This window comes from Triticum urartu, chromosome 2 (genome assembly GCF_003073215.2).
Source record: "Triticum urartu cultivar G1812 chromosome 2, Tu2.1, whole genome shotgun sequence".
NCBI lineage: Eukaryota > Viridiplantae > Streptophyta > Magnoliopsida > Poales > Poaceae > Triticum > Triticum urartu.
Window position 1 is genome coordinate 164,480,110 of NC_053023.1, and position 24,954 is coordinate 164,505,063.

The window sequence follows — 24,954 nt, forward strand, 5'->3', positions numbered from 1 at the left end:
GACCTATTGTGGTCTTAAGTGATGGTTGTTGAGTTAAGAACGTGTGTTATGTTTTCTCTCCCATTACAACGCATAGACTCTTTTGCTGTTACTTTGAAATAAATAAAATAAAACTCGAGCCCATTCCTGCATGTCGGATAGCGCGTCCAAACCGCTCACCACGTCCCTCGCATGAACAAAACACGGACGCAGCTTCGGTGCCTTAAAGGCATCTGCCTTTAGGTCACTGACATGTGGGCCAGCCACCTGTTGGATCCATATGTCATAGACACAAAGGTAGATGCCTTAAGGCACCGAAGCATCGTCCACAAAACACATTTCTCTTTCATTTTTTATTTTATTTTTGGTGTGCGGGGAACCATTTCTCTCTCGTTGACCTTACACAGAATCTCACCATGTAGCTCGCACTATCAAAGCCGTACGTACCATTCATTCTTCTTTCCGGTTCGTCTTGAGCTTGCTCCACCCGCAATGGGATGCCAGGCGAGTCGCCGGATCCTCCTCCTCCTCGCCACCATAGTCGTCGCCGCCTCACTGCCACCACCCAGCGCGGCGCAGACGGCCAGCTGCGCCGACCTCGCGTTCTCCGGCGGCCGCCTCTACGCGGCATGCAGCCCGCTGGAGGAGCTGGACGCCAGCGTCCACTGGACATACCACGCGTCCAACGGCACGGCGGACGTCGCGTTCCGCGTGCCGGGGGGCTCGGCGGGGTGGGCGGCGTGGGCCATCAACCCGTCCGCGGTCGGCATGCTCGGCGCCAACACGGTGTTCGCCTACCACAACCCGGCCACCGGGGTGGTGGCGGTCGCGACGGCGGTCGTCGACAGCTACGCCCCCGCGTTCGCGGACGGGGACCTCGTCTTCGCCGTGTACAGGCGCGGCGCGGAGTACACCGACGGCGTGTACGCCATCCACGCCACAGTCGCGCTGCCGGGGAACAGCACCAGGCAGAACATCGTCTGGCAGGCCGGCACGTCGTCCCCGGACGGCCTGCCGGAGAGCCACCAGGCGTTCGGGGACAACGTCATGTCGTCCCGCAGCTGGGACTTCAGGTCGGCCGAGGCGGCGGTCGTCGTCGATGACGTCCCCGCCGCGCCAAGGGAGAGCGTCTACCGCGCACTGCTACGCCCCAAGAATGTACGCACGTACGACAGTTTGGATCACCTTTTCCTTGATTTTTCACTTGGGAAACTTAGCTAGTTTGTACGTGCGTGCAGATCCATGGCGTGCTGAATGCTGTGAGCTGGGGCGTGCTGCTCCCTCTCGGCGTCATGCTGGCGAGGTACATGAGGGTGTTCCCATCGCTCGATCCGGCATGGTTCTACCTCCACGTCGCCTGCCAATGCAGCGGCTACGTGGTCGGGTCGGCCGGCTGGGTCTTCGGCCTCACGCTCGGCAGCCCGGCCAAAGGCGCCCTGCAGCACCATGGCCACCGCAACATCGGCACCGCGCTTTTCGTCCTATCAACGCTTCAGGTCAGTTCTCTGCAATCTGTTCAGTTCAGTTCCACTCTTTACATTACAGATGGGCATTTGATGACATTTGTCGATGAACAATCTTCACATATTTGATACTTTTAACTACTTTGACCAACAAATTCGCTGCTGCTTTCTACGGAGTATATATACATGCTGAAACGAATTGGATCGACCAGGTTTCTGCCTTGCTGATCCGCCCTAAGAAGACCGTCAAAGTTCGCTTCTACTGGAACCTGTACCACTGGTCCGTCGGCTACACGGTGGTCGTTCTGGGCGTCGTCAATGTCTTCAAGGGCATCGGCATCCTGCAACCTGATCAGAAGTACAGGCACGCCTACCTTGGTGCCGTTCTGGTGCTAGCTGTGGTGGCCTTCGTCTTGGAGCTTGTGACGCTGACGGTCAGGTTCAAGAAGGGCCGGCGGTAAAAATTCCTGCCGTGGTACTTAGACTGCCTTGGGCTTATCTGCGTGGACATCTGATGTACTGCAACCGATCATGGCTCGGGTATATATGTAAAACTGGGGAAGATGGAACAGTAAGTTGGTTCTTCCTGACATTATCTACGGTAATGAGCGGGCAGTGTAGGCGTGATGACAGTTTTGACCGAAGTTTATACTCCCTCTGTTTTTATTTACTCTGCATATTAAAGTAGACTGAAGTCAAGTTTATAGAAAACAATATAGACATTTATCATAATAAATCTATACGATGTGAAAGTACATTTAATAAATCTAATGTTGTTGATTTGTTATTGTATATCTTAATATTTTTGTATATAAACTTGATCAAAGTTTGTAAAGCTTGATTTTGATCAAAGCTAATATGCGAATTAAATAAAAACGGAGGGAGTACAACATGGATAAATTCAGCAAGAACAACACCACCATGGTGCGGGGCTGTTGTGTGTGTGTTACGAGGTAGGCCTGGGGCGATGTTGAGTGGCCGATTCATGTTGGGTGTCTTTTGGTTGCGTGCAGAACCTCCAATTAGGCCGAGTTGGGTCAAAAAATGTGTTTAGTTGCAAACAAATTTGATTCCCATCGGCATGAACTTTAAAACAGCCCAGAGTTTGGATCGCTGAAAACTCTCGAATCGGCAGTTTTCAGCGAGCCAAGTGAGTGCGGCGCAAGAGTTCACTAGTTACTAGTCGGTGTTGTCGCCGGAAGAGTCGGTCTCCTTTCCCGCGGATAGCCACTCCGGCTATCACGGACACCTCTCTCTCCGGCCGCCGACTGGACCCTTCTCCCCACCCGTCCGTCTCGGCCATGGCTGCGCGCCCTCCCGTTCTGCGGTCTGAGGTCGTCGCGCCGCGTCGCGTTTCCGAAAAGGAGCGCCGCTGGCAAGATGCAAGCCCTGGTCGAGGCGTCCTCCTCCTCCGGCGGCCTGCGCCTTGGGAGCCCCGGCTCGGAGTCCTCCGCCACGGCGCACCCCTCCTATGCGGTTGTGGCGGCGGCTTCCCATCCCGCTCCACCTGCCTGTCCCGTCCGGGCCCCTTTGCCTGCTGCCCATGGCGCCGCGCCGCGGGTCTTGACAGCCGCGTAGGAGGTTGGAGAGCGTGGCCCGGCTTTGGACGCTGGTGGTTGGCAGCTGGTGGGCTCGCGTCGTGGGAGTCGCTTGCCGAGGCCTGCGCCCGCATCGTACCTGCCGGCTCGTCGGTCTTTGCCTGCAGACCTCGACGGAAGTGTCTCAACTGCTTCTCCGAGCGGCACCGGCGGAAGGACTGCACCCGCCCGCCCCGCTATCTCCGTTGCAAGGACTTTTGGCACCATGCCAAAGACTGCAAGCGGCCGCGTAGCCCGGCTGTCGGTGATGATGCGCGCTCCACCGGCGCCCCGCGCGCTCTCCGGCTCCAGCACTGCGTCTGGCTCCCGTGCATCCACTCCTCCCCTGCCGCCCCCGTGATCACTCCTGGTTGCCCCTTCTCCGCCACCACTTAGGGCTGCCGAGGTTGATTCTCTGCCAGAGGTGTGTGTCATTGAGCGTTCCCCAGTGATGGACGCGGAGGTGGAGAGGCTGGGCCGTGCCATTCTCGTCTCGGTCTCTGGCGAGGCCTCTGTAGTGACACTCAACATCGTTGCTGCACTCATCGCCGAGGTGCTTCAGATCCCCATAGATGCGTTCTCCGTCCACAAATCTTTCCCGGAGTTCTGTCTCGCCTTGTTCGATCGGGTTGCAGACCGGGAGCGGGCTTTGGCGCATCCTGTCATCCCGGCACCGAGCTTTGAGCTGCGGTTCAAGCCATGGTCGCTGCAGATCAACGCCACACGCGCGGTGATGCGATACAAGGTCGACCTCGACATTGATGGTATCCTTGCGCATGCCTGGTACCGCTCTACGGCGTCCTCCCTGTTGGCGTCCTCCTGCTGCATCGACTCCGTCGCGGATGAGACCGCCCTTCGGCATGACCTGCGGCACTTCCGTGTGTCGACGTGGACTGCCAATCCGGGCATCATCCCAACCGCCCGTACACTGGCCATCCCAGAGCCGACGGCTATCGACCCTGCGGGGCCGGCGGGGCAGGAGCTCCTGCACTACGACATCGGCATCCAGCTACGGTCAGTTGCGCGCAGCCACTCCGTCAGCCCCGACGATGATGCACAGGGCCAGGATCTCGGTGACGTCCTCCCGGACGCTGATGATGCCAATGCTGGCGGTGGTGCCGGGCAGCCCCGCCGCCACCGTCGTGCCCGCCGCCGCCGGCGGGGTGGTGCCGGTCGTGCTGCGGGCGCTTCCGCTCCTGTGGATGCTGCTCCGGTCATGGAGCGTTCGTGCCGCCGTTCCCGTTTCCCCTGCCTTAGGCGTCGCGACGGCCACGAGATGGGTGCCTGTTGCATCCCCTATCCGTAATGATGGCCTGATCAGCGTCGCTCTGACCGTCGACGTGCCGCCTTCGTCACATCCTGCATCGGTTCCTGCTGGGGTGGCCGACAGTGTTGATGCGGATGCCACTTTTGGGACGCCTACGACGCTGCTGAACCCCTCTTTGAGTAAGGGATTGCCGTTGCTGGCCTCTGCTCCCTCCATGGACTGGTCTCGGGAGACGGCAGCTTTGGTCAGCTCTGCGGAGCGCAGTGTGGGGGCCTGTCCTGATCCTTCGGTGGCTGTCAGCCTTGCAATGGGCATGCCGCCTGTGTCCACTTGTGCCACACCGCCGCTGGCGACGTGCGGCTGTTTGGACAAGGCTGCATCTGCGGCTGCTGCTTTGTCGGCTCCGTGCGTGATACCCGAGGTCGATCCCATCAGCCTGCTGGTGGTCTCGGATACCTTAGTCGTCCTGACCAGTTGCTTTGTCGAGCCGCAGGCGTCGGGCCACGCGCTTGGGACAGCTGTCGCATGTGAGGTGCCCTCGGATCAATGTCCCCTTTGCCTTGAGGATAATAATGATTAGATGATTATGGATAGAGCCCCAGTCATTGAAATGTTGGAGGCTACGCAGGACCCCGCCTGCCCCGGAGGGCCGGCCACCCGCAGCGCACCATGCATTGGCGAGGAGGCAGTAGATGCATGTGTTGGTGGGGCCCCAGCAGCTGCCCAGTGCATGGGCCATGCGGCAGGCACGCCTATTGCCCACTGCATGAACGGGGAGGCATGCACGTCCGGTCTGTTGGACGTAGGGGATCACCGCTTAGTCGATGTTCCGATTACCTCTCTGCTCCCGGGTGAGGCACGTTTCGGGTCGCCGACTGATTTTCTGAAGGCATGCACCAGGACTCTTCCGACCCAACTACTCCAAACGCCCTCTAGGCCTCTTGCCCTGCCATTCGCTCCATGTCGCAGCTCCAGAATCGCTAAGTATAGCGGTTCGGACATCCCCGGGACGATCTCATGGGCGCAGAAGACGCTGATCTGTCAGCTCGGGCTAGCTGACAAGCTGGAGCACGTCACTGATGATGCACTAGCGCGGTACAGGGCGCTCTTCGCCTCGGAGCTCGCCCCACATCGGCTAGCCAGCCTGAGGGAGTTGTTCGCTCGTGACTCTCCGAGGAGCGTGAACCCAGCTGTGCCTAGCACATAGGTGGAGGCGGCCTGCTAGCTGTCATTGCCGTCCTCCGTCTCTCAGTTGTAATTTTCCCCATGTCAAGTACCAACGAGAACTTGTTCGTCTGGAACATGAGGGGCCTGAATTCCCCTGCGCGTCGGGACCTACTCCGAGATGCAGTGCGTAGCGAGCACGCCTCTCTTATCTGTGTGGAGGAATCAAAGCTTGTTGTTGTAGACGACCGACTGATTATGCAAATTTTTGGGCCGTGTTTTGACTATGTTGCCTTGCCGGCCGTTGGCACCCGTGGTGGCGTGATCATTGCTTGGCGCACGGCGACTTGGGTTGTCTCTGATGTGGCAATTTTGCATTACATGTCCATGTTCAGTGTCGGCAGAGCGTTTCCTCGCAGTGGTGGTTGTCCGTTGACTACGACCCTGCTACCTCTTGAGCACTGCGTTTGTTTTCCCCGAAGAGGAAGGGATGATGCAACAAAGTAGCGTAAGTATTTCCCTCGGTTTTTGAGAACCAAGATATCAATCCAGTAGGAGGCTATGCGCGAGTCCCTCATACCTGCACAAAACAAATAAATCCTCGCAACCAACGCGAATAGGGGTTGTCAATCCCTACACGGCCACCTAAGAGAGTGAGATCTGATAGATATGATAAGATAATATTTTTGGTATTTTTGTGATAAAGATGCAAAGTAAAATAAAGGCAAAGTAAAGAGCAAAGGAAATAACTAAGTAGTAGGAGATTAATATGATGAAGATAGACCCGGGGGCCATAGGTTTCACTAGTGGCTTCTCTCGAGAGCATAGGTATTCTACGGTGGGTGAACAAATTACTGTTGAGCAATTGACAGAATTGAGCATAGTTATGAGAATATCTAGGTATGATCATGTATATAGGCATCACGTCCGAGACAAGTAGACCAACTCCTGCCTGCATCTACTACTATTACTCCACTCATCGACCGCTATCCAGCATGCATCTAGAGTATTAAGTTAAAAACAGAGTAACACCTTAAGCAAGATGACATGATGTAGAGGGATAAACTCATGCAATATGATGAAAACCCCATCTTGTTATCCTCGATGGCAACAATACAATACGTGCCTTGCTGCCCCTACTGTCACTCGGAAAGGACACCGCAAGATTGAACCCAAAGCTAAGCACTTCTCCCATTGCAAGAAAGATCAATCTAATAGGCCAAACCAAACTGATAATTCGAAGAGACTTGCAAAGATAACCAATCATACATAAAAGAATTCAGAGAAGATTCAAATATTGTTCATAGAAAGACTTGATCATAAACCCACAATTCATCGGTCTCAACGAACACATCGCAAAAAGAAGATTACATCGAATAGTTCTCCACAAGAGGGGGAGAACATTGTATTGAGATCCAAAAAGAGAGAAGAAGCCATCTAGCTAATAACTATGGACCCGTAGGTCTGAGGTAAACTACTCACACTTCATCGGAGGGGCTATGGTGTTGATGTAGAAGCCCTCCATGATCGATGCCCCCTCCGGCGGAGATCCGGAACAGGCCCCAAGATGGGATCTCATGGATACAGAAAGTTGCGGCGGTGGTATTAGGTTTTTGGCTCCGTATCTGATTGTTTGGGGGTACGTAGGTATATATAGGAGGAAGGAGTACGTCGGTGGAGCAACAGGGAGCCCATGAGGGTGGAGGGCGTGCTTGGGGGGGGGTGGGGTAGGCGCGCCCCCTACCTAGTGGCCTCCTCTTTTGTGTCTTGACGCAGGGTCCAAGTCTCCTGGGTCTTGTTCGTTGAGAAAATCACGTTCCCGAAGGTTTCATTCCATTTGGACTCCATTTGATATTCCTTTTCTTCGAAACCCTAAAACAGGCAAAAAACAGCAATTCTGGGCTGGGCCTCCGGTTAATAGGTTAGTCCAAAAAATAATATAAAAGTGGATAATAAAGCCCAATAATGTCCAAAAGAGTAGATAATATAGCATGGAGCAATCAAAAATTATAGATACGTTGGAGACGTATCAAGCATCCCCAAGCTTAATTCCTGCTCGTCCTCGAGTAGGTAAATGATAAAAACAGAATTTTTGATGCGGAGTGCTACTTGGCATAATTTTAATGTAGTTCTTCTTAATTGTGGTATGAATATTCAGATCCGAAAGATTCAGGACAAAAGTTTAATATTGACATAAAAATAATAATACTTCAAGCATACTAACAAAGCAATTACGTCTTCTCAAAGTAACATGGCCAAAGAAAGTTATCCCTACAAAATCATATAGTCTGGCTATGCTCCATCTTCACCACACAAAATATTTAAATCATGCACAACCCCGATGACAAGCCAAGCAATTGTTTCATACTTTTGACATTCTCTAACTTTTTCAATCTTCACGCAATACATGAGCATGAGCCATGGACATAGCACTTGTAGGTGGAATAGAATGGTGGTTGTGGAGAAGACAAAAAGGGAGAAGATAATCTCACATCAACTAGGCGTATCAACGGGCTATGGAGATGCACATCAATAGATATGAATGTGAGTGAGTAGGGATTGCCATGCAACGGATGCACTAGAGCTATAAGTATATGAAAGCTCAAAAAGAAACTAAGTGGGTGTGCATCCAACTTGCTTGCTCATGAAGACCTAGGGCAATTTGAGGAAGCCCATCATTGGAATATACAAGCCAAGTTCTATAATGAAAAATTCTCACTAGTATATGAAAGTGACGAAATGAGAGACTCTCTACTATGAATATCATGGTGCTACTTTGAAGCACAAGTGTGGCAAAATGATAGTAGCATTGTCCCTTCTCTCTTTTTCTCTCATTATATATATATTATTTGGGCCTTCTCTTTTTTATGGCCTCTTTTTTTATTTGGGCTTCTTTGGCCTCTTTTTTTTCGTCCGGAGTCTTATCTTGACTTGTGGGGGAATCATAGTCTTCATCATCCTTTCCTCACTGGGACAATGCTCTAATAATGATGATCATCACACTTTTATTTTCTTACAACTCAAGAATTACAACTTGATACTTAGGACAAGACATGACTCTATAGGAATGCCTCCGGCGGTGTACCGGGATATGCAATGACTCATGAGTGACATGTATGAAAGAATTATGAATGGTGGTTTTGCCACAAATACGATGTCGACTACATGATCATGTAAGCAATATGACAATCATGGAGTGTGTCATAATAAACGGAACGGTGGAAAGTTGCATGGCAATATATCTCGGAATGGCTATGGAAATGCCATAATAGGTAGGTATGGTGGCTGTTTTGAGGAAGGTATATGGTGGGTGTATGATACCGACGAAAGGTGCGCGGTATTAGAGAGGCTAGCAAAGGTGGAAGGGTGAGAAAAGTGCGTATAATCCATGGACTCAACATTAGTCATAAAGAACTCATATACTTATTGCAAAAATCTACAAGTTATCAAAGCAAAGTATTACGCGCATTCTCCTAGGGGGATAGATTGGTAGGAAAAGACCATCGCTCGTCCCCGACCGCCACTCATAAGGAAGACAATCAAAAAATAAATCATGCTCCGACTTCATCACATAACGGTTCACCATACGTGCATGCTACGGGAATCACAAACTTTAACACAAGTATTCTTCAAATTCACAACTACTCTACTAGCACAACTTTAATATCACCATCTTCATATCTCAAAACAATTATCAAGCATCGAACTTCTCATAGTATTCAACACACTCACAGGAAAGTTTTATTATTAATTCTTGTATACCAAGCATATTAGGATTTTAAGCAAATTACCATGCTATTTAAGACTCTCAAAATAATCTAAGTGAAGCATGAGAGATCAATAGTTTCTATAAAACGAATCCACCACCGTGCTCTAAAAGATATAAGTGAAGTACTAGAGTAAAACTACATAACTCAAAAGATATAAGCGAAGCACATAGAGTATTCTAACAATTTCCAAATCATGTATGGCTCTCTCAAAAGGTGTGCACAGTAAGTATGATTGTGGTAAACTAAAAAGTAAAGACTCAAATCATACAAGACGCTCCAAGCAAAACACATATCATATGGCGAGTAAAAATATAGCTCCAAGTAAAGTTACCGATAGAAGTAGACGAAAGAGGGGATGCCTTCCGGGGCATCCCCAAGCTTTGGCTTTTAGGTGTCCTTAGATTATCTTGGGGGTGCCATGGGCATCCCCAAGCTTAGGCTCTTTCCACTCCTTGTTCCATAATCCATCAAATCTTTACCCAAAACTTGACAACTTCACAACACAAAACTTTAGAAAATCTCGTGAGCTCCGTTAGCGAAAGAAAACAAAAGACCACTTCAAGGTACTGTAATGAACTCATTATTTATTTATATTTGTGTTATACCTACTTTATTCCAACTTCTATATGATTTATAAACTATTTTACTAGCCATAGATTCATCAAAATAAGCAAACAACACACGAAAAACAGAATCTGTCAAAAACAGAATAGTCTGTAGTAATCTGTAGCTAGCGCAAGATTTGAAACCCCAAAAATTCTAAAATAAATTTCTGGACGTGATGAATTTATCTATTAATCATCTTCAAAAATAATTAACTAAATATCACTTTCCCAATAAAAATGGCAGCAGTTCTCGTGAGCGCTAAAGTTTCTGTTTTTTACAGCAAGTTTAACAAGACTTTCCCAAGTCTTCCCAACGGTTCTACTTGGCACAAACACTAATTAAACACAAAAAACACAACCAAAACAGAGGCTAGATAAATTATTTATTACTAAACAGGAGCAAAAAGCAAGGAATAAAAATAAAATTGGATTGTCTTGCAACAAGCGCCATCGTTTAACGCCCCTAGCTAGGCATAACAAGCAAGGATAGATCTAGGTATTACCATCTTTGGTAGGCAATCCATAAGTGGATCTCATAATAGATTCATAAGGTAATTTAATTTTCTTTCTAGGAAAGTGTTCCATGCCTTTCCTTAATGGAAATTGGAACCTAATATTTCCTTCCTTCATATCAATAATTGCACCAATCGTTCTAAGGAAAGGTCTACCAAGAATAATAGGACATGAAGGATTGCAATCTATGTCAAGAACAATAAAATCTATGGGCACATAATTCCTGTTTGCAACAATAAGAACATCATTAATTCTTACCATAGGTTTCTTAATAGGGGAATCCGCAAGGTGCAAGTTTAAAGAGCAATCATCAAAATCACGGAAACCTAACAAATCACACAAAGTCTTTGGAATCGTGGAAACACTAGCACCCAAATCACATAAAGTATAGCATTCATGATCTTTAATTTTAATTTTAATAGTTGGTTCCCACTCATGATAAAGCTTTCTAGGGATAGAAACTTCCAATTCAAGTTTTTCTTCATAAGATTGCATCAAGGCATCAACAATATGTTTAGTAAACGCTTTATTTTGACTATAAGCATGAGGAGAATTTAGCACGGATTGTAACAAGGAAATACAATCAATCAAAGAGAAATTTTCATAGTTAAATTCCTTTAAATCCATAATAGTGGGTTTAGCAACATCTAGGGTTTTAATTTCTTCAATCCCACTTTTATCAATTTTAGCATCAAGATCAAAAAGTTCTGAATTCTTGGAACGCCTTCTAGGTAAAGGTGGATCATATTCAGTCCCATCATTATCAAGATTCATATTGCAAAACAAAGATTTAATAGGGGACACATCAATAACTTTTAGATCTTCATCTTTATTTTCATAGCAATCCGGTTTAGTGGCCATCCTATTAACTAAGGTGGCTTGCTTATCAGAAATTTCAGCGGTCAACTTCTCAAGACGAGCAATTTGGGATCTTAAACCATCGAATTCTTTAGAGATATCATCAAGCTCTTTATTCACAAAACTCATAAAACTTTTCTATTCCTTAAGCTCGTTTCTGAAGAAACTATTATGTTCAAATTGCAAAACCATAAAGCTCCTGACATTGCTTTCGATCTCCTCTAATCTTTTAAGGTGAAGATCACCAAATTTAGGTAGAGTCATCGTGACAAGCAAGCAAGCTAACACACAAGCAAGCAAAAAGCAAGCGAGCAAAAAGAGGCAAATAGAGAAAGAGAGGGAGGATAGAGAGAGATGGCGAATAAAACGACAAGGGTGAAGTGGGGGAGAGGAAAACGAGAGGAAAATGGCAAATAATGTAATGCGGGAGATAAGGGTATGTGATGGGTACTTGGTATGTTGACTTTTGCATAGACCTCTCCGGCAACGGCGCCAGAAATCCTTCTTGCTACCTCTTGAGCACTGCGTTGGTTTTCCCCGAAGAGGAAGGGATGATGCAGCAAAGTAGCGTAAGTATTTCCCTCAGTTTTTGAGAACCAAGGTATCAATCCAGTTGGAGGCTACGCGCGAGTCCCTCGTACCTGCACAAAACAAATAAATCCTCGCAACTAACGCGAATAGGGGTTGTCAATCCCTACACGGACACTTACGAGAGTGAGATCTGATAGATATGATAAGATAATATTTTTTGTATTTTTGTGATAAAGATGCAAAGTAAAATAAAGGCAAAGTAAAGAGCAAAGGAAATAACTAAGTAGTAGGAGATTAATATGATGAAGATAGACCCGGGGGCCATAGGTTTCACTAGTGGCTTCTCTCGAGAGCATAGGTATTCTACGGTGGGTGAACAAATTACTGTTGAGCAATTGACAGAATTGAGCATAGTTATGAGAATATATAGGAATGATCATGTATATAGGCATCACGTCCGAGACAAGTAGACCAACTCCTGCCTGCATCTACTACTATTACTCCACTCATCGACCGCTATCCAGCATGCATCTAGAGTATTAAGTTAAAAACAGAGTAACACCTTAAGCAAGATGACATGATGTAGAGGGATAAACTCATGCAATATGATGAAAACCCCATCTTGTTATCCTCGATGGCAAAATACAATACGTGCCTTGCTGCCCCTACTGTCACTGGGAAAGGACACCGCAAGATTGAACCCAAAGCTAAGCACTTCTCCCATTGTAAGAAAGATCAATCTAGTAGGCCAAACCAAACTGATAATTCGAAGAGACTTGCAAAGATAATCAATCATACATAAAAGATTTCATAGAAGATTCAAATATTGTTCATATATAGACTTGATCATAAACTCACAATTCATCGGTCTCAACAAACACACCGCAAAAAGAAGATTACATCGAATAGTTCTCCACAAGAGAGGGGGAGAACATTGTATTGAGATCCAAAAAGAGAGAAGAAGCCATCTAGCTAATAACTATGGACCCGTAGGTCTGAGGTAAACTACTCACACTTCATCAGAGGGGCTATGGTGTTGATGTAGAAGCCCTCCATGATCGATGCCCCCTCCGGCGAAGCTCCGGAGCAGGCCCCAAGATGGGATCTCATGGATACAGAAAGTTGCGGCGGTGGAATTAGGTTTTTGGCTCCGTATTTGATCGTTTGGGGGTATGTAGGTATATATAGGAGGAAGGAGTACGTCGGTGGAGCAACCGGGGGCCCACGAGGGTGGAGGGCGCGCCTGGGGGGGGGGGGGGTAGGCACGCCCCCTACCTCGTGGCCTCCTCTTTTGTGTCTTGACATAGGGTCCAAGTCTCTTGGGTCTTGTTCGTTGAGAAAATCACGTTCCCGAAGGTTTCATTCTGTTTGGACTCTGTTTGATATTCCTTTTATTCGAAACCCTAAAACAGGCAAAAAACAGCAATTCTGGGCTGGGCCTCCGGTTAATAGGTTAGTCCCAAAAATAATATAAAAGTGGATAATAAAGCCCAATAATGTCCAAAACAGTAGATAATATAGCATGGAGCAATAAAAAATTATAGATACGTTGGAGACGTATCAGGCCCATTCTCCAATGATGAGAGAATGCTATTCTTCCAAGAGCTTCATGCCTTCCGTGTAGTTCACCCTGGTCCTTGGGCGTTGACGGGTGACTTCAACCTCATTTATCAGGCGGCGGACAAGAATAACAACAATCTTGATAGGCGCTGGATGGCCCGCTTTCGGCGCTTCCTTGACGACATGGAGCTTGCGGAGCTGAACTTGCATGGTCGGCGCTATACATGGAGCAATGAGCAGCGGCAGCCCACCCTCGCCCCCCTTGACTGTTGGTTTTACTCTTTGGATTGGGAGCAGCTCTTCTCCAATTGCTTATTGCGCGCTGGTTCAACTATGTCTTCTGATCACTGCCCAGTCGTCCTCCATTCGAACCTCTTAGCACCCAAGTGCTACCGATTCAAGTTTGAGGCCATTTGGACAAGGTTTGATGGCTACTTGCCTATGGTGGCTGAGGCTTGGGCAACACCGACACTGCCTAGCTTGGACCCTGTGGTTAGGCTTGGCATACTGCTCGGGCGGATGGCGCGGGCATTGCAATCATGGGCTTAGTGCCATGTTGGTAGCGCGCAGAGGCAACTACTCCTCGCCAAGGAGATTATTTTGCAGCTAGACGTGGCTCAAGAGTTGAGGCAGCTCATTGATGCTGAGTTCGTGTTCCGAGCGGAGCTCAAGTTGAAGGTGCTCGGGCTTGCTTCCCTCAAGCGTACAATTGCACGACAGCGCTCATGGGTGATTTGGTTGCGGGAAGGTGATGCCAACACACACTACTTCCAGCCATTCGCGCGGCACCGGCAGCGGAGCAACCACATCACCACGCTCTCTCGGGAAGGTGAGGTGGTCGTCGAGCATGATGACAAGGAGAACATGCTCTTCAACTTCTACAATGGACTGCTCGGCACCGATGTCCCTAGGGAACATGTCTTGAACCTTGGGTTTCTAGGCCTTCCTTCGGTCGATCTCGTGGAACTTGAGGCGCCGTTCTCGGAGGAAGAGGTGTGGGCTGCGGTAAGGGACATGCCCGCCGACAAGGCGCCTGGCCCAGATGGGTTCTTTAGGCGTTTCTTCCAATCTGCATGGGCCGTCATAAAGGGCGACATCATGGCCGCTTTCGGTCAGTTATTCACCCTTCGCCCACACGGCATGAGGAAGCTCAACGAGGCTCTTATCGTTCTATTACCTAAACACGACGGTGCGGTTGAGGTCAAGGATTTAAGTCCTGTTAGCCTTGAGCACAGCTGCAGCAAGTTGTTTTCAAAGGTTCTAGTGTTGCGCTTCGCTCTGCGGCTGCTGGATCTTTTGGCGGCAAATTAGTCTGTGTTCGTCCGTGGCTAGAGTATCCATGATAATTTCCGGATGGTGCGGCTCACCACTAGGGCACTACATGTGTGTCGGATCCCTTCCATGCTCCTCAAGATCGACATATCGAAGGCGTTTGATTCTGTCTCGTGGCCCTTCCTTCTGGATGTGCTTCGCACGCTGGCTTCGGCCCGAGGTTTGTTGAATGGGTGTGCATCCTACTCTCGTCGGCAAGCTCCTCCATCCTTCTAAATGGAGTGCCTAGAAGGCCATTCCTCCATCACCGGGGTCTCCGCCAGGGCAACCCGTTGTTGCCCATGTTGTTCCTCCTTGTGATGGAGGTGCTGAACGCCCTTCTCGCTAGGGCTGAGGGCATGCACATGTTGTCGCCGCTGCAGTTCCAAGGTGCCCGCTTCCGCACCTCGATGTACGCCGACGATGTGGTTGTCTTTGTCAAGCCATCCCCTTCGGACCTGTCACTCGTGTGGGCCGCGCTTGACTGTTTTGGTGGAGCATGTGGGTTGTGCACCAATCTACATAAGTGCTCATTGTCACTGATCAGATGCTCCGAGGAGCACCTAGTAGTTGTTGTCCAACACTTTCCATGCCAGATACTGAGGTTCCCCTGCACCTATCTCGGCCTCCCTCTCTCGTACAAGCTGAGGTTGCCAAGGGTGTGTCTTCAACCTTTATTGGACAGGGTATGCAATCAACTACAACCATGGATTGCTCGTTGGATCACCACGGTTGGTCACCTCATGCTAGTCAAGTCGGTCCTCACATCCATCCCTGTGTATCACTCCATCGCGATGCAGCTGCCCGTATGGCTGATCGATGGGTTTGAGAAGAGGATTCGTGCCTTCTTTTGGAAGGGGACCGATGTCGTCAGCGGTGGCCATTGTCTAGTGGCTTGGGAGCAAGTGTGCAAGCCGTTCGAGTATGGTGGATTGGGCGTCCTGAACCTCAAGCTATTAGGCTATGCGTTTCGGGCACGCTGGCTATGGATGCAACGCACATCTGATTGCTGTTGGCCGGGCCTGCAGCCGGCCGTTGAGCCTGAGGTGCAGGCTATTTTTGACTCGTCCATCAAGGTGACGTTGGGGGATGGTAGAAAGGCTCTTTTTTGGACGGATTTTTGGCTCCACGGGCGTTCCATTCAGTTTGAGGCCCCAGAGCTATTCCTAGCGGTGAACGACGGTGCACGGCGCACGTGAACGGTTCATAAGGCCCTGGCGGACCGCGCTTGGATCAGGGACATCACAGGGGTGTTGACGGTTAGAGTGCTAACTCAATTCTTGATGCTCACGGACTTGCTTCTTGAGGTGCACCTACTCCCTGAGATTCTGGATCGCATAATCTAGAAGTGGACGCTGACTGAGGTATATTCTGCGAGCTCGGCTTACCAGATGTTCTTTGTTGGACTCATGAGGTTCCCATGCGGTCGGGCCCTTCGGAAGACTTGGGCCCCGGCCAAGTGCAAGCTTCACTTCTGGCTAGCAATGAGGCGTCGGATTTGGACGGCAGACAGACGCCTTCGACACGGCCTCCAGTCCCACATCATGTGCCCATTGTGCGAGCAGGAGGCTGAGACTGCAGACCACCTGGCACTGGGCTGTGTGTTTGCCAGCGAGGTGTGGCACTCTGCCCTCGCACGGTGTGGCCTCGGCCAGTTGGTGCCCACCATGGATGCAACTCTCATAGAGTGGTGGCCAGCCAGTCGTGCGATGATCCCAAAGGAGCAGAGGAAGGGGTTTGATTTGCTCGCCCTCCTCATCGTCTGGATGCTATGGAAGGAGCGTAATAGTCGTGTCTTTGAGCGGTCAGCGGTCGTTGCTAGAGAGCTTTATCGTCGCATCAGTGATGAGGTTGATCTATGGAAACTTTCTGGTGCGAGGGGATTGTCGGACTTCTGGAGGTAGGACCTTCTAGCATGTAGGGCGTTGTTAGGTGCCCCATGGTGTTAATGGCTGCCCACCATATGCTACCATGGGGATGATTGTAACCGCGGCAAGCCCCCAGACTCTCTGTACTTCTATTTCTCTTCTTCTAATACATCGACACGTAAAGCTTTTGCGTGTTCGCAAAAAAGGGAGGTAGCGCGCTTGTGACGATGACAGGGGAAATCGTGTGGAGATGGCGGGAGATGGAAATCGGCCGAGGCAGGATGGCACAAAATCTAGGCTCAACCCCCCTCCCAATTTACTCGGTCACCACTAGCTCTAGGACAAGCACTTGCTTTGCTCTTAGCACCAACGGCGACGACGACTCAAATTTGGGCAAGTGGCGGAGGAAGCAACAACACTCTTCGGCAGCACGAGCTGCTTCTCCCCTCTTCTTGGCCACCGTCTGGTCCTCCTCGACTTAGCCATTCATGCCCCTCCCTTCCTCGTCGTAGTCTCTGAAGCTGGTAAGCAACATTGAACCCCCTCCCCCTATGTTAGGTCGTTTGTTAGGCCATTAGGCACGGTGTGGGATAGATTTCCCCATTGCTCACGACAGCATCGATGTTGCCTAGGTTGTGGATGCACGAACGAAGCTGGTGGTTCAAGCAGCATCACTGATAGTTGTGATTCAGGCATGGTTCATGTTGATCCACAAGAGAGTTGTTCGTCGTGGTGACAAGCCTGTCATCCATTCTGCCCCAATGTTAGCCCGGGATAAAGAGAGGATAACGAATCTGAACCACATCTACAACTGCAAAATACACATAGGCTTTGTGGATGCCAAGAATGACAAGAGCACCTTTCACCAGGCTTGTGCACACCTTCAGGAGCAGGGGGCTGCTACAAGATAGCATCCACACCAGTGTGGAAGAGCAAGTTGCCATTTTCCTTCATGTTGTTGGTCATAATCAGAGGTTCAGGGTTAACCATAACACCTTCAGGAGATCAATAGAGACCATTTCCAGGTACTTCAGGCAAGTGTTATATATTGTTGGGGAACTAAGAGGAGAGATGATCAGGTCACCAACCGGCCGGACTCCTAGCAAGATTCACACTAGTCCAAGATGGTATCTGTTGGGGATATAACCCCATGATACCTGCTTATTGGGTCGGGTCATCTAGGTGGCGGCTAAGGAGCAAAACTCAAGACGGGCCAAGGCGCCCAGGTGCAAGACCAGTTGGGCGGCTCATAGAGTGGGCCGGCTTAGGGCCCATCATCCGAAGACGGCGGCTCATAGTCCCGAAGTCCAAGTTGCCAGGAGTTTCCTTACTTAGGAGACAAGTTAGAAACATACTAAGTCATGGATTGTAGTATGACCCAGACTCTTGTAAGCCCTGGGTGTCGACTATATAAAGACGAGCCCCGGAGGCAGATAGGACTAAGTTACAATTGATCAATAGCTAGGTCAAGCGAATCTGCTCCCTTGTAATTGATCTCCAAGCAATAAGCAACAAGCAGGAAGTAGACTATTACCTCGATCGTGAGGTGCCGAACCTGGGTAAATCCGCATCTCTCGATTCTGATCAACCCCGACAAGCTAACCACCTAGTTGTGATGGCCTCATGACTAAGTCCTCACACTAGGACATATGCCGTGACAAATCCACGACAGTTGGCGCCCACCATGGGGCCAACGCACGGTGGTTTCGAGTTCTTGAAGGGCTCTTTCCCAGGGATCGAGGGGTATGCCGTCGGTAGGATGAAAAAAAATCGTTTCGGCAAGCTGTACATCGACGACACCGGCTGGGGTCCCGAGGCCGACTCAATCGAGTATGGGTACCGGGTCCCCTTCGGCGGAATCCACGTCTTCATCGGCAAGATCGACGGATCTGAGCCTGAGCTGGACATCTGCACCGACATCGTCGAGCCGGCTCAGCGCGCGCAACCCGCCCAAGTTCCAGTCGGACGGAAGCATGTCTTTGTGGGCTTCACGCAAGGTATGGAACTTGCAGAAAATTCCATGTCTGGAGGGGGGACTCTCTCTACTCAGGTAATGAGTCTTCGACCGGGGAGACCGAGTCGATCTACCAGCTTCAAGATGCCAGGCTTGGGGGTTATCCCGATGGCAACATTATTCCGGACCCCTATGAGCCGTCGTGCCGAGCCGCCATCTCCATGGCAGGGACGACGCCGGCTTGTTGGGGAACGCAGTATTTCAAAAAAAAATCCTACGATCACGCAAGATCTATCTAAGAGATGCATAGCAACGAGAGGGGAGAGTGTGTCTACGTACCCTCGTAGACCGAAAGCAGAAGCGTTAAGCAACGTGGTTGATGCAGTCGAACGTCTTCGCGATCCAACCAATCAAGTACAGAATGTATGGCACCTCCGTGATATGCACACGTTCAGCTCGGTGACGTCCCTCGAACTCTTGATCCTGCTGAGGTCGAGGGAGAGTTTCGTCAGCACGACGGCATGGTAACGGTGATGATGAAGTTACCTGCGCAGGGCTTCGCCTAAGCACTGCAACCATATGACCGAGGTGTTTCTATGGAGGGGGGGCACCGCACACGGCTAAGAGAAACTTTGGTGTGTCTTTGGGGTGCCCCCCTCCCACGTATATAAAGGGGGGAGGGAGGAGGAGGCCGGCCAAGGGGAGGAGGCGCGCCATGGGGGGGCAATCCTACTCCAAGTAGGATTCGCCCCCCTTTCCTATTCCAACAAGGAGAAGGAGGAAGGTGAGGGAGGAGAGAAGGAAAGGGGCCCGCCCCCCTAGTCCAATTCGGTTTGGGCTAGGGGGCGCGCGCCCTGCCTTGGCCTGCCTCCTCTCTTCCACCAATAGGCCCATGAGGCCCAATAACCCCCCGAGGGGTTCCGGTAACCCCCTGGTACTCCGGAAAATACCCGATACACCTCAGAACTATTCCGTTGTCCGAATATAGTCTTCTAGTATATCAATCTTTATGTATCTACCATTTCGAGACTCCTCGTCATGTTCGTGATCTCATCCGGGACTCCGAACTACCTTTGGTACATCAAAACACATAAACTCATAATACCGATCGTCATCGAACGTTAAGCGTGCGGACCCTACGGGTTCGAGAACTATGTAGACATGACCGAGACTCATCTCCGATCAATAACCAATAGCGGAACCTGGATGCTCATATTGTCTCCCACATATTTTACGAAGATCTTATCGGTCAAACCACATAACAACATATGTTGTTCCCTTTGTCATCGGTATGTTACTTCCCCGAGATTCGATCGTCGGTGTCATCACACCTAGTTCAATCTCATTACCGGCAAGTCTCTTTACTAGTTTTGTAATGCATCATCCCGCAACTAACTCATTAGTCACATTTCTTGCAAGGCTTATAGTGATGAGCATTACCGAGAGGGCCCAGAGATACCTCTCCGATACACAGAGTGACAAATCCTAATCTCGATCTATGCCAACTCAACAAACACCATCAGAGACACCTGTAGAGCATCTTTATAATCACCCAGTTACGTTGTGACATTTGATAGCACACAAGGTGTTCCTACGGTATTCGAGAGTTGCATAATCTCATAGTTAGAGGAACATGTATAAGTCATGATGAAAGCAATAACAATAAAACTAAATGATCATTTATGCTAAGCTAACTGATGGGTCATGTCCATCACATCATTCTCTAATGATGTGATCCCGTTCATCAAATGACAACACATGTCTATGGTTAGGAAACTTAACCATCTTTGATTAACGAGCTAGTCAAGTAGATGCATACTAGGGACACTTTGTTTGTCTATGTATTCACACATGTACTAAGTTTCCGGTTAATACAATTCTAGCATGAATAATAAACATTTATCATGATATAAGGAAATATAAATAACAACTTTATTATTGCCTCTAGGGCATATTTCCTTCACGGCTCTCAATTCCACAGCGGCTGGAGCAACATCAACTACTGACCCCTCAGCGTCCGGCTCGGCCAGGGCTATGGCTCATGTTCTGTCTGAGCTGATGACCACCCTGACGACCTTACTGGGGACCGAGGTTACTGCAGAGAACCAGGCAGAGCACAATGCGGAGATTGCAAAGCTTTGAGAGCAGATGACCAAGGCCCAGGAAGATATCAATGTTGAAAACACCCGAACAGCCGAGTTGCAAGCTCAGATTAATGCAGAGGCGGAGCGTCTGAAGACAGAAGCTTGGCATCTAAACCTTGAGCAGAACGCACCCAATGCGGTTCATCAGTGGAGGTACCAGAGCCATTTGCCTCCGAGTTACGAACCCATACATTTTTTCAACATGCCAAGGGCAGGCCCAAGTACTCCAGGAGCACCGGTAATACCCCAATTAACCTCTGATGTACCGGGGAGCAGAGTAGTGGTGTAGCCACTCCAGCTAGAGCCGGCCCGAAGGGAGGAGCCGGCTCTCGACCCCTGCCATGTTCGGACACCACCACCGCATTTTCGACACCACCGGGTCACTTTTCCAACCTGGTGGATAACATGGTAGCGGCTGCAACTCGGCTCACTGCGATTCCTATCACCGGCGAGTGACCGGTCGCAGTTGAAACCCGAAATGCCATTGAACTTTTGCAGACGACGATTTCTCAGTAGGCTAATTACTCTTACAGTCGGCATCGTGTACATTCGACCCCGTTGCCGAGTCATAGTTACAATGGGCACGCTGAGTCGCCGGCGGTTTCCAACAGTGAATGACGTCGTAACCCGCCCCATCACCTGAGGACTTATGCTCAAGCAATTGTGGACAATGCAAGAGTCCGTCGCGGGGCTGAAGCAGCAAACCAGGGGGCTTATCAGTTGCCCCCGGTAGTCCCTTCAGCCTTGGTGGGAGCCGGGTCGAGTGCTAGAACCATCGGAGTGTCATGCCTAGTGCCTGCTTTACGTAACGAGTGCATGCCTAAAGACTTTAAGGGTCGGCGGATCTTCCTCCGGAGGCTTGGATTGTGAGCTACGAGCTGGCCATGGATATGTTGGACGTCAGTGGTGCGGTATGCGCCAAGTACTTCAGTATGATGTTGGAGGGGGTGACTCGTACATGGTTCAAGAACCTCCCCCCCCAATTCTATCAACACCTGGGTGGAGTTGAAGGAGTGCTTTATCAAGAATTTTCAAGGAACATGCAAGCAACCAATGACAATTGTTGATTTACAACACTATGTGTAGCATGATCATGAGTCGGCCCATCATTGGGCTCGCCGGGTTGCGAGCATTATCCACTCTTCCGATAGCATTCAGGCGGCTCAAGCTGTGTTGATCTTGGAGAAGAATTGTCACTTTCAGTCTCTTGTGCAGAAGCTTGGGCGGCTTAAGCGCAAGTGCACGGATATGGGCAATCTCATGGACGTACTTACCAGATATGCTGATTCTGATAGTACGAAGGATCCTAACTCTGATGATGATAAATCTGGCAAGGGCAAGAAAAACGGCGGCGGCAAGGGTCGGCAGCAGAACGCCCCGATGCGGATTGGTAATCATAATAACCATGGTAATGGTGGAAAACACGGACACCCCGATGGCGGGTCAGATTTGATGGCTAACACCAATACAGGGTATAAAAACCAGCGTCGCAATGGCAAGCAACCTTATAATGGGGGAAAGCCCAAGAACTATGAGGAAGCTCTTAATGCACCATGCCCTAAACAGGTTCCTAACAAGCCGTCTAGTCATGCCTGGAAGGATTGTTGTATCATGCAGGAGTATAGGAACCAGTCGTTTCAACAGCAACATGGCAACGATAATGGGCCGCCAGGCGGGTCAGGCTCAGGAGGTTTCCAGGGAACTGGCTTTGGCGTGGTGGTGGCTCAAATTCTGGTTATCAGAGCCATGGTGGTCATAATCAGCAGTCTGGTCAAGGTAGTCAACAGCAGAATAATCAGTTAGGATATCAGAGTAATCCTAAGCAGCTTAATAGCGGCCAGTACCATGTCATCACTACGAGCACTTGCAAGCATGACCGAAAGGTTCATAAACAGGCCGTCAATGCAGTTGAGCTGGCTGTACCGCAATACTTAAGGTGGTCTGAGCACACGATCACCTAGAGCCGGGCGGATCACCCGCCCCGCGTTGACGACCCGAGTCATCTGGCCATGGTGGTAGCCCCTCAAGTGGGTGGTTATAAGTTCACCAAGGTACTTATGGATGGTGGTAGCAGCATCAACATATTATACTATGTCACTTTTCGGCAGATGAATCGGACAGAGAAGAATCTTAAGCTATCTTCTACGGTATTTCATGGAGTTGTGCCTGGCAAGTCAGCTTACCCTGTCGGAAAGATTGCTCTGGAAGTGGCTTTTGGTGATGAATATAATTACATAGCAGAGCACTGTGGTTTGAGGTGGTGAAGATCAAGAGTCCTTATCATGCGATGTTCGAACGACCGGCTTACGCTAAATTCATGGCTCGCCCTTCTTACATATATTTGCATCTTAAGATGCCCGGGCCACAAGGGACGATCACAGTTCACGGAAATCGCAAGATAGCCCTGGAATGTGAAGAGGGAGATGCTGCTTATGCAGAGTTGGCTTGTTCTACTGATGAGCTCAAGTTTTATAAGGATAATGTGGATCTGACTGATATAACCCCTCTGAAGAAGCCCACTACTAAGAAGGGCCCTCTGCTCAAGTTTAAGTTGGCAAAGGACACGCAGCAAGTGGATTTTGTCCCCGGTGATTCTTCTCAACAGTTCACTATTGGGACTGGGATGGATCCCAAATAGAAAAGCACGCTCATCGAGTTCATCCATGAAAATCGGGACATCTTTGCATGAAAACCTTCTGACATGCCAGGTGTACCGAGAGAATTCGCTGAGCACCACCTTAATGTGGATCCTAATTAAGATGAAACATGTCCGACAGTTCCTCTGTTGTTTTAACGAAGAGAGATGTAAGGCAACTAGAGAAGAAGTGGCCCGACTCTTAGCCGTCGGGTTCTAGTTGAAGTTTTTCACCCTAAGTGGCTGGCTAATCATGTGCTTGTTCTCAATAAGAATGGCACTTGGCGTATGTGTGTTGGTTACACAGATCTTAACAAGCCTTGTCCAGTTGATCTGTTTGCTCTCCCCCGTATTGACCAGATCATTGATGCCACGACGGGTTGTGAGAGTTTATATTTCCTAGATGCTAATTCTGGTTATCATGAGATCAAGATGGCAGTTGAGGATCGGGAGAAGACAACCTTCATCACACCCTTTGGAGCTTTCTACTATGTTTCTATGCCTTTTGGGCTCAAGATTGCCTATGCAACTTATCATCACTATGTTCAGAATTGCTTTCATGGGCAGATTTGATGTAACGTTCATGCTTATGTTGACGACATTGTGGTTAAGTCAAGGAAGAAGAAGACCTTGCTCGATGATTTGAAGGAAATTTTTGATAATCTCCGGTTTTATAAGATGATGCTTAACCCGACTAAGTGCGTTTTTGTGTGTCTATGGGAAATTGCTAATGGTGATTCTTGGTTAATGCCATAAAAATGTACTTGTCTTTTTTACCATGTGACATACGTGGTAAGCAACTAAAACTAATCCAGAAAACAATGCCATAAAAACGTGTCAAGCTTCCCAATAGCGGTTCTCAGGTTCAAACTAAATTATCTTCATAATTTTTTGCAGGTTATCTACCGAGCTACATGATGGATGGGTCCGTACATGGTCCTTACTGCACCATGCCAAGGTGCGCGAGTTTATGGTCTTTGTGTGCAACCAATGGGTGATTGTAGTACCTGATCTATATAACCGGTTTGGATGACAGTCCAATAATAAGCAATGTGTATAGGCATATATCCCTATTTTTGTCAATCATGACTATATTTTTTCTTTGTGCTTTGATACTGGATTGTGATACTTAAGACTTTTTATAAATGGTTGTGTGTATCACAATGATGTAGAGACCGGGCCTAATTCTCTTTTTCAAGAAAAAAATCAAGCAATACTTCGCATAATATACTTTGCGGTAGGGATGAAAATGGAGCAAAATAATTCCGCTTTTCTGGCGGAAAAACAGAAACGGAGTAAATACGAAAGGGGTACATAAACGGAAATTTGCAAAATAAAAATAGCGGAAACGATAACAAGTGGTGTTTCCCGATGGAACGGACAAGGAAAAGAAACTATCGGTTTCCATGAATAAGAAATTCTCCATTTCTACTATGGGGCCAATGCTGCTTTGTAGCGCACCCGCCAAACAATACACGGTTACACAGCGAATATAATGGCCCATGGGTGGCCCAACATGTACTAGCACGTAAGGAAGTTAGCCATGATTGTAACCACAATGAAGGTGGGGCTTAAATTCTACTTAAGAGATTATTTTGTTGTTACAATGGGTTGTATTTGTAAGAGGGCGACCTGATACACTATATTGATTTGCTTATATAGGGAACTTGTTCTTCTAGCTACCACAAATGTGCTTTGGTGTTGCCGAAACTTAAAAATTATGCACAAATTCATATCTCATAATATAACCATTAT

The 24,954-nt window shown here is 48.9% G+C and overlaps 1 protein-coding gene across 1 annotated transcript; it reads left to right on the forward strand.

Moving 5' to 3' along the window:
* The first annotated feature begins 417 nt into the window (after positions 1-417).
* On the forward strand, positions 418-2,319 carry LOC125541343 (cytochrome b561 and DOMON domain-containing protein At4g12980-like). The gene is made up of 3 exons (XM_048704785.1): positions 418-1,137; positions 1,218-1,475; positions 1,655-2,319. The coding sequence occupies exons 1-3, from the start codon at positions 472-474 to the stop codon at positions 1,901-1,903; spliced, it is 1,173 nt and encodes a 390-aa protein (XP_048560742.1). The 5' UTR covers positions 418-471; the 3' UTR covers positions 1,904-2,319.
* Positions 2,320-24,954: the final 22,635 nt, after the last annotated feature.

Excerpts from the sequence above, each read along its gene's own strand:
- LOC125541343 (XM_048704785.1), top strand. The coding sequence starts at position 472 with ATGGGATGCCAGGCGAGTCGCCGGATCCTCCTCCTCCTCGCCACCATA. Across the intron at positions 1,138-1,217 it reads CACTGCTACGCCCCAAGAAT|ATCCATGGCGTGCTGAATGC; the intron begins GTACGCACGTAC and ends ACGTGCGTGCAG. Across the intron at positions 1,476-1,654 it reads TCGTCCTATCAACGCTTCAG|GTTTCTGCCTTGCTGATCCG; the intron begins GTCAGTTCTCTG and ends TGGATCGACCAG.